The sequence below is a fragment of the Astatotilapia calliptera genome, chromosome 17, assembly GCF_964374335.1.
Source record: "Astatotilapia calliptera chromosome 17, fAstCal68.1, whole genome shotgun sequence".
In the NCBI taxonomy this organism is placed as follows: Eukaryota; Metazoa; Chordata; class Actinopteri; order Cichliformes; family Cichlidae; genus Astatotilapia; species Astatotilapia calliptera.
The window spans coordinates 35,436,462-35,449,484 of NC_137438.1; the positions used below are offsets into that span (position 1 = coordinate 35,436,462).

The 13,023-nt window shown below is 42.3% G+C and overlaps 1 protein-coding gene across 4 annotated transcripts in view; it reads right to left on the reverse strand.

Annotated features, from left to right (window-relative positions):
• The window catches only part of LOC113009142 (uncharacterized), a 303,928-nt gene extending 294,810 nt beyond the window's left edge, over positions 1-9,118 (reverse strand). Inside the window, exons 1-3 of one of the 4 annotated variants that reach the window (XR_013902567.1) lie at positions 1,590-9,118; positions 1,367-1,441; positions 1,086-1,146 (exon numbers count right to left, since the gene is read on the reverse strand). Coding sequence is in view for 2 of the 4 variants with exons in the window: in XM_080291262.1 (XP_080147388.1) it covers positions 3,009-7,865 (4,857 nt within the window). In the remaining 2 variants the exon portion in view is untranslated. Of the gene's footprint in view, positions 1-1,066 lie in introns of those variants that run through there. The other 3 variants (XM_080291265.1, XR_013902566.1, XM_080291262.1) reach the window with 3 other exon arrangements.
• Between the last annotated feature and the right edge of the window lie 3,905 nt (positions 9,119-13,023).

The window sequence follows — 13,023 nt, forward strand, 5'->3', positions numbered from 1 at the left end:
AATCTATTTATTGTAATTTATCTTTAAGTGGTTCTTTTAGTGTGTCATGTTGAACCCAAAAGGAACCCACCAATAATTTTGCAGAGTCACTTTCAGTTTGATGTTTCGCGCTCCAGTCTGGCGATTTGAGGCTGGAGCAAGTCATGTTTAAATTTCCAATAGCAGAAATAAACATGTTTTACAGCCTGGTACAAAAATGCTTTTTTGTCTTTAGAGCAAGCGTGTCGCATTCCTGAAATTACAGATAAGATTCTTGCTGGGAGCAGTGTTGGTCAATTTACTTGAAAAAAGTAATTAGTAACCAATTACTTCTCCAAAAAAGTAATCCTGTTACGTTACTAATTACTTACTTTCAAAAGTAATTAGTTACTCAGTTACTTTTTAAAAACATGACACACAACCTGAATACGTAAAAAAAGCAATAGACCTTTCAGCCCAATTCTATTTTTTATGCATAATCCATCATATAAAATTGAATCAAATGGAAAGCCTCTTTTTAAAAATTGTTTTATTATTTTTAATCTTTTAATTTTATGCACATTGCATCAAACAAAAATGTAATTATATGCAAGTCTTTGACTTGAAGAAATTCTTTAACATTTAAACCTTTTTTTTCCTGCATATTCCAGCATATAAAATAAAAATAATGTTTGTGTTTACACTCACTCTTTCAAATAGATGCAAGTAGAACACAGCAAAAATAAATCAAAGATTCAGCGGCACTAAGTCCTGTCGCTCTTATTGACACCTGTTTAGCAGGAGTGGGGCGGGTGGAGGTTCTCCCAGTGCTGCAGTGGCCATGTCAGTGGGAGGATCCAGAGTTTCTCTGTGATTTTCACATTCCCGTGGCAGTGTGCTCGGTGCTTGCTGAGATATGAAGTTTAATTTTTCGCTTTTGATAGACGTTTTCTTCCCACGCAGAGCGTACAGCAGACGCTAATGTTTTTGTCACTTTTTACGAACTAAAACTTAAAGTAATGTAAGTACATCCACCCTCTAAACGCTGCATGGCCGTACTCTCTCCCGCACTCCATATTATCCACTGTAGCTGCCCACTTGGAATTACCACTCGTGACGCAGAGAGCTTCGACTGATGCAACTTTATTCTCTCCTCTTTAAACCACCGACAATATGGCACCGTGAAAACTATAAAGATGCACAAACAAATACCATTAAACATTTACGTAAAAAGTGCAGAAATGTTCACATTTTACCATAGAAAATTATTTTGATTAACTCAAATAGTGACATTGACATAAATCAATAGTTTTTAAACTACTTATGTTACAGCATTTAATAAAATGAATTAACAACAACCATTCTGTCTCTTAAATACATAAACAATCATTTGCAATCATTAACCAACCTCTTTCTGCTTCCAAGGGTGCTAATCATGCTGAATCAGCTAGCCAACCTCCTCCATGCACATCTCTTAGCCAGTCTTTCCACACCACAAACAAATGACATGCATACACAATAAAAAACGAATTCAACCACATTGAGTAAACTTTCAAAGTTATAGCATGTGACAGATAAATAAAACACATAGTTTTGCATGAGTACCCTCAAAAACAAACGCTTTTACTCACTCTGAAGCAACGTGTTTGCGTCGCCTCACCGAGAACAGAACAGGAAGTCTGACACAATAAAAGAGGAAGTGCTACGGTACTCTTCAAAATAAAAGCGCAAAGTAAAGTGGCTTTGCCGGCATTTACACTCCCACCAAATCCTGATACAATGAACGAACAAATTCACAAAGCAAGTGAATTGTACAGGATTTCTTACACTAATAAATGGATGACTGAATTGAACTATCAGAGTTATACAGGTAGGTATACTTAATGGATTAAGGTAGTGTATAAACATAACTATTATTGTCTTAACATATTTTGTTTTATTTAATTCTCAAGGAGTAGTACTAGTTTTTGGATTGGTCTCTCAATAATTGAAGGTTTAGAAGGGGCATCTTGCTTTCTTTGAGGCTTTCTCTCTCCAACTCGCACTTTAACTCGACGGACTAAGCCATCATGGTCTTGAAAGGTCTCCACAACTCGACCTAGTTGCCAATGGTTTCGTGGGAGATTGTCGTCCTTGATAACAACGATATCATTGACTTTGAGGTTACGCCGAGGTAAGTGCCATTTTTGCCTTGTTGATATGTTGAGCAGATACTCCCTTTTCCAGCGGCCCCAGAACTGTTCAATAAGGTATTGGACTCTTCTCCATCTTTTTGTAGCATACAAATCTTCTTTCATGAACACTCCGGGGGGTGGAAGAGCAACCTTTGTTTTCATCGTGATGAGATGATTCGGCGTTAAAGGTTCCAGTGCATGAGGATCGTTGATTCCGTCAACTGATAATGGGCGACTGTTGACAATAGCCATGGCTTCATATAGCAGCGTTCTGAGGGAGGCATCATCAAGCCGACCTGGGCACTTTGCGAAGGCTGCATTCAACACATTCCTAACCGTTCTTATTTGCCTTTCCCAGACACCTCCTGCATGGCTGGCAGAAGGGGCGTTGAAGACAAATTCGCACTGTTTTTCAGATAAGAAGGTCTCCAATTGCTTGGCGTCGCATTGCTTAAGTGCTTCCTTGAATTCGTTCCTGGCACCAACAAAGTTAGAACCTTGGTCACAGTGTAATTGTTGGACAGCTCCTCTAAGACTGATGAAGCATCTCAATGCATTGATGAAAGAGTCTGTTGACAAATCTTCAAGCATCTCAATATGGACAGCTCTTGAATACAGACACGTGAAAATCAGACCATATCTTTTATGTTCTTTGCGTGCTGTCTTCACAATGAACGGGCCAAAGCAGTCCATGCCGCTAAATGTGAAGGGTGCTGAGGCTTCAAGACGTTCTTTAGGGAGTTCAGCCATTCGCTGGCTCTCTGTAGGTCGTCGAAGTTTCCTGCAAAGCACACAGGTGTGTATCATTTTGGCCACCAGCTTGCTCCCACCAATGACCCAGAATCCATTTGCTCTAAGCTCCATTTGTGTCTGGCTTCAACCTTGATGGCATGTCTTAGCATGGTAGTGGGACACAATGAGCTTGGTTATATGACTGTTGCTTGGTACGATGAGTGGATGCTTCACTTTGTGGCAAAGAGACGACCACTTTAATCTCCCACCAACGCGCAAGAGTCCATCAGACCAGATGGGGTCAAGACTGAAGAGAGAGCTTGAGTTTGGAAGGTCACCTTTGGCTTGAAACGTTTTTATTTCATGAGGGAAGGCGTGCTGCTGTACGATCTTTATCACTGCTTCAGCAGCCTTCTCACGCTCCTCGATCGTCACATGTTCAGTATGCTTTTGTTGAGATCTCAGTCTTTTGATTCTTGCAACCACCTTTATGAGTTTTGTCCAAGATGAAAACTGATTCAGACGATCGAGAATATCATTGAAGGTACTGACGTCAGTTGCGAGCACCTGAATTGTCTTGACTTCGGGATCACCAACAAGTAACTCAGCTGGAGTGCTAGGTGTTAGACGTAACTCACGTTCCCAGAGAAACTTTGGTCCTTGCAGCCAGTTTGTAGAGTGGATGTCTGAAACATGAAGCCCTCTGGATGCATGATCCGCTGGGTTTTCTGAGGTGTCCACATAATACCATTGATTGGGATTGCTGTTGTCTCTAATGAGTTGAACACGGTTTGCGACAAATATGTGGAACCTGCGAGCGTCATTGTTGATGTAACCAAGTACCACTTGGGAATCGGTCCAGAAGAACTCATCATCAATTTTCATGTCAAGCTCAGCCTTTAACAGGACGCTTACTTTTGCAGAAACCACCGCTGCTGCGAGTTCAAGCCTCGGGATACTTGTGACCTTTGAGGGTGCCACCCTTGCCTTTCCCATCACAAGGCTGCAATGAACCTCGTCTTTGTCATTTTTATATCTCAGGTAAGAACATGCACCATATCCTACACAGCTGGCGTCCGAAAAATGGTGTAGCTCTACTCTGACAATGTTTTGGAAGTCGTGTGGGTGGTAACATCTTGGAATTGAGACCTCCTTCAACTTGAAAAGACCATTTATCCATTTCTCCCACCGTGGCTTCACATCTTCTGGGAGTGGGTCGTCCCATCCAATGCCTCTGTGACAAAGCTCTTGTAGGATAAGTTTTCCACTTAGGCTGAATGGAGCGATAAATCCAAGTGGATCGTAGAGTGAGGCAATGACGGACAAACAACCACGGCGAGTCGAAGACTGATCTTTCAGGCTGATGTTAAAACTGAAGGTGTCGTCCTCTATCGACCACTGAATGCCAAGAGCGCGTTCTGAAGGGGATGGGTCAAACCCACGAGGTTCAATGGTTGCTGCTCTTTCAGAAGGGTCTAAGTTGGAGAGAGCAGCTTCTTCATTTGAGTTGAATTTGTGAAGGCGCAGGCCTCCTTTTCTGCACAACTCTTGTGACTGAATGATCAGTTCTTTGGCTTCCTCAACTGATGAAACGCTGGCTAATCCATCATCAACGTAGAAGTTTTTCTCCACAAAGGCTGATGCTAGAGGATAGTCGGTTTGATGTTGTCGTGCAAGATGCTTTAAACCGAAATTGGCGCATCCTGGAGATGATGCAGCTCCAAACAGATGAACTGCCATTCTGTACTCCTGAGGTTCTTTCTCCAAATCACCTTCTTTCCACCAGAGGAATTTCAGATAGTTTCTGGATTCAGGGGTGACAGCGAATTGATAGAACATTCTTTCAATGTCACAGATTACGGCCACGGCTTCTTTCCGAAATCTGCAAAGCACTCCAACCAGAGGGTTGATAAGATCAGGTCCAGTTAATAGGGTATCATTCAGAGAGACACCATGGGATTTGGCCGAACAATCAAAAACAACTCTTAGTTTGTCCGGCTTCCTGGGGTGATAGATTCCATGATGTGGTAGGTACCACTCGGTCTGCCCCTGAGATGCTGTTGGAGCAGGCTCTGCATCACCCCTGTTGATGGTTTCTTCCATGAATGTTCGGTACTGATCGTAGTATTGTTTGTTGGCCTTTAGTTTTTTCTTGAGACACTGTAGACGTACCGTGGCTAACCTCTTGTTGTTTGGCAGGTTGGGTGGGCTGTTCCCTTTGAAAGGGAGAGGCATTTCGTAATGTCCGTCTTTCCTTTGTGTGATGTGATTACTGAGGAACTGTATGAAATGGACATCTTCTTGGGACACATATTTGTTCTCATAGGTTCTCTCAGCAAAATCTGATTCCAGGGCTTTTAGAACATCTGTCGCTGATGGAACAGGCAACTCTTTTACTGTGAGCCGATGCACAAAGCTTTGGTTTCCTTGTCTGTCTAGGTGGGGGTTTGATGAGCCAATTATACTCCATCCTAGTTCTGACCTTTGTGCGAAGGGTTCATGCTTGTCACCTATGATGACTTCAAGAGGAGCCAGCGCAGATGGACAGTCATATCCAATCAGGAGCCCTACATCACAATCTTGGAGAGGCGGCAACTTTTCCGCCAAGCTTCTGAGATGAGGCCACAGTAATGCTGTTTCCTTTGTTGGGATGTACGACTTGTCCACTGGGATAAAGTCGCGGCTATAAGCCTGTTGTAGTTGGATACAACTCTCAGAGTGGAGTCCTCTAACTTGTAAACCATGAACACTCTTACTCGAAATGACTGTGTCAATAGCCGTCATGGTACTGAGTTTCAGTTTTACTGGTTGGACATCCACATTCAGCTTATCAAGTATGTCCTCCAAGACAAATGTTGAGTCACTTTGTGTGTCTAGCAATGCATAGGTGAGTATTTCTCTCTGTGGTTCTTGTACAGAAGACACAAAGACTGGGACAATACTTGAGGTAGCCGAAACGCGTTGTGTTGATGTATGAGACATGACCTTGTGTGTTTCCTGGTTTACAGGTTCTTCCTTGGAAGTGGAGCTATTTGTTACTGCTTCTGCAGGGTTTCGCTTTCTGTTTTCGTGCAAGCAGGTTGGATGACGACGTTCACAAATGTTGCACGTGTGTCGCCTTTTGCAATCTTTGGTGATATGACCTTTTCTTAAACATCCAAAGCAGAGCCGGTTTTCATGGATGAATGCCCTTTTATCTTCAACACTCTTAGCTGTAAAGATGGGACACTTTGAGATTCCATGAGTTTCACTTTTACAAACAGAACAAGGTGATTTTGGTTTACTAATGTTTGTGTCTTGTTTCTCCTGAGCGGAACTCTTTGGTTGCATGTTTGTGTTGAAGACTTTGGCTCTCTTTGGGATTCGATCATCTACAGGTTTGAAATTCATCAACAGTGGAGAAGCTATCGGGTTGCAAGCTATCCGTGCTTCTCTACTCAGGAAGTCTGTGAAGCATGCAAGATTTGGATAGGTGCCACATTCGTCAAGTTCATCTACAACAATTCGACTCCACTTGCGCACGATCCATTCTGGCAGTTTTTTGAGCAATTTGTGATTTTCTTCACAATCGTTTAGGATAGCTAGTCCTTTGACGTGTGGGATTGCTTCAGAGCATCCTTTGAGGAAATCAGCAAACTCTCGTAGCGCTAGTGGGTCATTTGCACTGATTTTCGGCCATCTCATGAGTTTATCACGAAATGCTTTCTGTATAATGAATGGGTTCCCATATCTGTCCTCTAAGACCTTCCATGCTCCCTTGTATGCATTTTCTGAATCTTGGTAAAAGAAACCTTCTACCGCTTTGCGTGCTTCTCCTGCGAGATAATTTTTCAGATAAAACATCTTCTCGCTTGCTGGAAGGGGTTTTCGGTCAATCAGATTAATGAATGACATTTTCCAATCGGTGAACTGCAAAGGGTCCCCACTGAATGTGGCAGGCTCAGGAACTGGCAAGCGATTCATACTTAATGAGCTAGCGATTGCTTGTGCTAAGCTGACAGACTCCTGGGTCGTTGTCATTTCTGGAATTGCTTGGTGGGGTTGGAATGATGCGGCATTTGGATTCAGCTGAGGTTCAATTTGCCTTCTGTAGCAAGCAGAGCTAATTTTACTATCAATTTCCCCGTTGTGGTTCTCAAACCCTTCAAGGCTGTTGTACGCCTTCACGCGAGCTATTGCTATAGCAACTTCTTTGTCTGCTTGTAACTGCTGTAGTTTTGCTCTTTCTTGTTCCAACTGTTGTTGCATTTCCACCTCTTTTAGTTTAATTTCTGACAACATTTTTGCCTCTTTGAGTTTCCATTCACTTTCTAACTTGTGAAGATGTGCTTGCTGTGCTTGAATTTCTTCCATAGCCTTTGATTGCTCCAGCTTGGCAGCAAGCTCTGCTTCTGCATCTACTCTACTGTTGCGGGTACAGGATGAGCCAGAGTGACGGCTCAATTGCTCTGACAACTCTATAGAGCTTGCAGTTTCTGTCATGCTGTTGCCAAAAACAGACCCATATTCGTTCTTGCTTAACACTTCTCTTACTCTTTCTTTCTCAAGATGGTTATTATATTCCTCATGAACGGTCTTTAGACGGTCACTTATGAGGTTACATACCTCCTTTGTTAGCGTAACACAGGCGTCCATTTTGTTGACAATGTCAGGTGTGGTGTTACTGTTACGCAGGATAGGTTCATACTGTGAACTTACAGCGTCGTGCTTTGCTTCAATGTCTTGCTGCAGTTTATTGAGGTCTTCTGCTGAGCAGAGGGATTTTAGTTTTATTCTAGTTTCCCTTGCTACGAGCTTCCAAGAGTCATAAGTCTTGTTGAATGATTTTTCACGCTTTCTGATATCGTGCTTTTGCATCTCTAGGCCTTTCTCTGTTAATTTTCTCTCACGTGAGCTAGATTTGCATGGTGCGTTCATAGGGTTGCCTGTTTCTTCTTCTGATGAGCTGGATTCGCATGGTGCGCTTGTGGGGTTGTCTGTTTGCTCTTCTGGTAGTGACATTTTGTTTCCGTAGCTGCCTTAAGTTGATTGTAGCTTTGATTGCCTTACTGCCTGACTATACTTTAAAGCTGTAGTTAATCTTTACCACAGAGTAACGCTGTGTCAAACATTTACTGATTATGGACATTCAAAGGTATGTTTAGCGTAAGACAGCAACAACAAATGTTCATAAATTAGCTAATGAGCTTCACCTTTTAAACCTTTTCATAAACAGACATCCTGTGAATTATTATTCCACAAAAAACACATTTCGCTCACCAAGAAACATTAACCAGATTCAGGAATATTATGTGTTGGCAGTCCATGAATTAATTTGGCCTCGTAACATTATTTAAAGAGTTTCTAGTTATGCATTAAGCTTGTGCATGTGTGTAAGCAGTCCCGTGTTTCTTCTTGGTAGTCAATGTCTCTTTCAGTATCTGGAGTCTTGAGTTTTAGTATGCTGTTCTTTCTAACCTTGCGAGTGCAGTTTGTGGATGCGAGTGGAATCAGCTGGCTGGTAACAGGTTGGTAGCTGGATCTCTGATGAAATGGTGTCAGGTTCTCTGCAGGGATGGCAGGTCTCTTGCAGTCAGAGAGTTTTCACTGTAGCTGCCCACTTGGAATTACCACTCGTGACGCAGAGAGCTTCGACTGATGCAACTTTATTCTCTCCTCTTTAAACCACCGACAATATGGCACCGTGAAAACTATAAAGATGCACAAACAAATACCATTAAACATTTACGTAAAAAGTGCAGAAATGTTCACATTTTACCATAGAAAATTATTTTGATTAACTCAAATAGTGACATTGACATAAATCAATAGTTTTTAAACTACTTATGTTACAGCATTTAATAAAATGAATTAACAACAACCATTCTGTCTCTTAAATACATAAACAATCATTTGCAATCATTAACCAACCTCTTTCTGCTTCCAAGGGTGCTAATCATGCTGAATCAGCTAGCCAACCTCCTCCATGCACATCTCTTAGCCAGTCTTTCCACACCACAAACAAATGACATGCATACACAATAAAAAACGAATTCAACCACATTGAGTAAACTTTCAAAGTTATAGCATGTGACAGATAAATAAAACACATAGTTTTGCATGAGTACCCTCAAAAACAAACGCTTTTACTCACTCTGAAGCAACGTGTTTGCGTCGCCTCACCGAGAACAGAACAGGAAGTCTGACACAATAAAAGAGGAAGTGCTACGGTACTCTTCAAAATAAAAGCGCAAAGTAAAGTGGCTTTGCCGGCATTTACATCCACTGTTGATCCACAAACGTCTGTTGCTGCCACGGACATAGCACGCTTGTATGTCATTGTCGTGAGAAACTCTCACAAACAAAATCATGATGGTTTAATAATGCAGCATGCTTACGGGACAGTAACAGTAATCTAATTACGTCTTTTGCAATAGTAATCCCTTACGTTTATCGTTACTTGAAAAAAGTAATTGGATTACAGTAACGCGTTACTGCCCATCTCTGATTGGGAGTGACCAGGAGGGACAGGATTAGAAATGAGTACACTGTCAGAAGGACAGGTTCAGGCAGACAAAGTCAGAGAGGCAAGGCTGAGATGTTTTGGACACGTGCAGAGGACAGATAGAGGATATGTTAGACAAAGGTTGTTGAAGATGGAGGCAGGAAGGAGGAAAAGCGGCACCCAGGTCATGCAGAGGGTAATGAATAGGATGAGATGAAGGCAGATGATCCACAGTGGCAATCCCAAAAGGGAACAGTCGAAAGAAGAAGATACATAAGGTATGATTTTATATAACTCACTCCCATCATCTCGAGTGTTTGCCAAATTTAATTTCCAGTTAATATCACAGCAACGTAAGGATGCACCATCTTCAGCTTCTGACCTCTAACCTCAAAAAGTGGTCACATCTGGAAAAGAAGCAAATGTGACTCTACAGAACAGTAACCCACAAACCAAAGGGAGTCATCACAGTGACACACACTACATTAGTGGTAGTCTGCGATGAGTCCATCGCGGCTCCTCTGCACTCATTCACCCAAACAGAGGTTACCAAGACAATCTGGGGTACTTTGAGTTTATCAATCAAAATGGAAGATTACGCACCTCCTGGCCTTCTAGTGAGAGGGCCTGTACTAGCTACATCCACTGGAGGGATTATAATTGATAACAGTCATATAATGGGTAGTTAAGGGGCTGGCAGAGTCCAAAAATGGAGGTAAAAAAAAAAATATTGGAAACATTACTCACAATAAATGCTCATACGCATTCATGGGATAAAAAGATTGGGAAGCACTGCCTGTTCACCATCTTCCTTTGAGTACCATTAGGGGTAGATGGAGATCCGGGTGAAGAAAGAGAGGAGCGATTGTAAGAGACAGTGATAAGAAAGGGAAGAGAGTGCAACTAAATTTAAAAAATGCAGGGAAGTGAACAGATTGGAGTGTCTCTATGTAATTTTCTCTCTTCCTGTGGCATGTGGGTGACCATGTGAAGCAGTTTGTACTTTATCCATTAATATATTCACTGCGTAAAATGTCGAATAGTGTGTGCCGCGGCGCTCGCAGCGCTACTGATTCTTAGCCTCGCAGGGGAGGGGAGGGTGATGCAGGAGAGCACAGGAGAGGGGGAGAAGAGGGAAAGGGGACATGATAAGATGTGAAAAGCAGGGGAGGGAGAAAACTCTCGATGTCAATGATGAAGTGAGAGGAAGGAGAAAGGGAGAGAGAGAGAGAGAGAGAGAGAGAGAGAGAGAGAGAGAGAGAGAGACAGTGGGTGGCAAGTAGGGATGGAGTCAGAGCCGACAGGGTAGCGTGACATTTTCCTGTGAGGACAAATTGTTCCCAAAAAAAAAAAAAATCAACAAAGAGGCAAAAGAGAGGCAGGGTGACACTGCGGCACCAAACTGCAGGAATTCAGCTTTTCTGAATCCGCATCATTTCCTGTCAGTCCCGCCTTTTGATTGGCTCGCATCTGTTCTCTGCACACAAACTGAACCTAATCAAGGATTTTCTAATTGGCTCATGAGCTCGTGATCATATGTTGGAGCAAAAACGGCACAATTCATGTGCGCCTCTTCCACGTCGCACTAAAGCCATCATATGCGCTGGATTTGCACACACGCACACGAGATTAAATCATCGCCATCTGTCCCCAGACATATCTCGGTTAATCTCCTATTTTCATTCACTGAGCTCTCGATATGTGAAACTGTGGATATGTAGGGAGACTGTTATCCAATTTCAACTGGTTTACTAACCTCTTTCTCAGCCACGCCGCACTGCTCATCCTCTCCTTTTACCCACTCACTCTCTCTCTCTGTCTTCACTTCCTCTGAGGCTTTTTAAGGACACGGTGTACCCAGTGCCCTCCTGTCTCTGCTCGCCACTCATCCTCCCTCCCTCTCTCCTTCCTCTTCCTCCACTTTCTTCACTTTCTCTTCTCCTCTTCTCACCTGCCTTATTGTTTCAGCTCTTCTGCTCAACTAACCCTTGTTTTCCTTTCCTTTTCTTTAGCAGTATAGCATAGTAATGCCAAGCTACTCTGCATAGCTGGCATACTGTGGCCAAACATCTGGGTCCCAGACAAAAAAAAGAAAAGAAAAAAGGAGACGAGAGAGAGCTGTTCTTCTTTCTTGTGAATATTACACCCACAGAAAGGGGCGAGGTGGTAAGTGGCAGAAAATAGACCCTTGCATAAATGTGTGAAAAGAGTCGGTCATGTGGAAGTGGCCGTGCACATGCATATTCGAGTGCTCGAGGATTCACGCACACGCCTCACACACGTATGGAATCCTTACTGTGTGTACAATCGCGCATGTACAGCTGCTGGGATAAACCTGCTCTCACACAGGTGTATATTTAGAAAGAAGTGCTGGAACTGACTGGTATTTGGCACCTTCCTGACAGAAAATCCAAGACGAGTCAGCTGACACGCACAGAAGAGACGGGGGTAACGGGGAGAATCGAACAGACAGCCAGAGTGTCACATGGAAGAAAACCCAAAAATGTATCGCTACTAAATCTGATGGAGTTTTGGGGGATTTATTTTGTTTTACAAAGGACAACCATTTATGACTAAACAAGTAAATAAATCAATAAAAAATTCTGGACAGCTGGAATGTCTTTTCTTCTGCTGAGTGTAAAATGATGTAGAGACAAGCTGTAAAAGTCTGAACCATGAAACAGTTGGCAGAAAATGAAAGTTTTTTGAAAATGGAGCATTTATTGAACCATCTGATAAATTTGTTTAAAAAACGAACTTAATTTTAATTTCCATTTGTGACCTAATTTCTATTGTATTTGCTACATTTGGTATTAAAACAAATTGATTTTTTTTTTTTTTGGGGGGGGGGGTCACACTGATGATGTAGAAGTGTCAAGAACCCTACAAAAACTGTATGTATGAAATGTTATACAAGAGGCATTAATTGACTAAAACAGTTAAAAGTGGGGAATTGAGTTCTTCATTTAGGAAGTGAGGGGAAGACACATTTGACGGCCTCTGGGTGGACGCTTTTATTGTCTTTGACATGAGTGACCTGTTTTCCAGAAGGGAGGGGGTAAAAAGGGAGTGTTCAGGGGTGGGAGGGGTCATTGACTATACCCCTGTTGGAGTCTGTCAGCACACATGTCCCTGATGGGGGTTAGCGAGTTCCTGCTCTCACCACCCACTGCAGGTTTGTTCTGTAAATTTTGTAAATTTGTTGTTGCTCTACTCAAAACAGACACAGGTGGGCATAACTTGAGCCAGACCAACTCAGGGATTGAGATTTAAATGGTCTTTTACAAGCATACGGGCAACTTTTGTGTTGGTGTCATTTTAGTAAGATGATAATGAGACACCACAAGGTATCATAAGGTGTTGATTCCAGTGTAGTTGGCAGATATCTGGACCAATAATTCCTCTTCTGGGTGCCAACCTTTCTTATAGTATGCAGATTAAAGAAAAAAAAGCCTAATAAAAACTGTGATTGCCTTCATGATATTGCCACGTGATAGCCAGCGCTTTGAGAAATATAACTTTCGCATTCCACATGCATTATTTATGGAGCCAAAGCCTGCTCAGATGAGACTGAGCACTAATACTTGGTCTGCAAAAGAGCTTCTGGCACCAAAAGGTGTGGGCCTTTTAATTACATTTTTTTATTAATCAGTTATTAATAACCTAAATTCAACC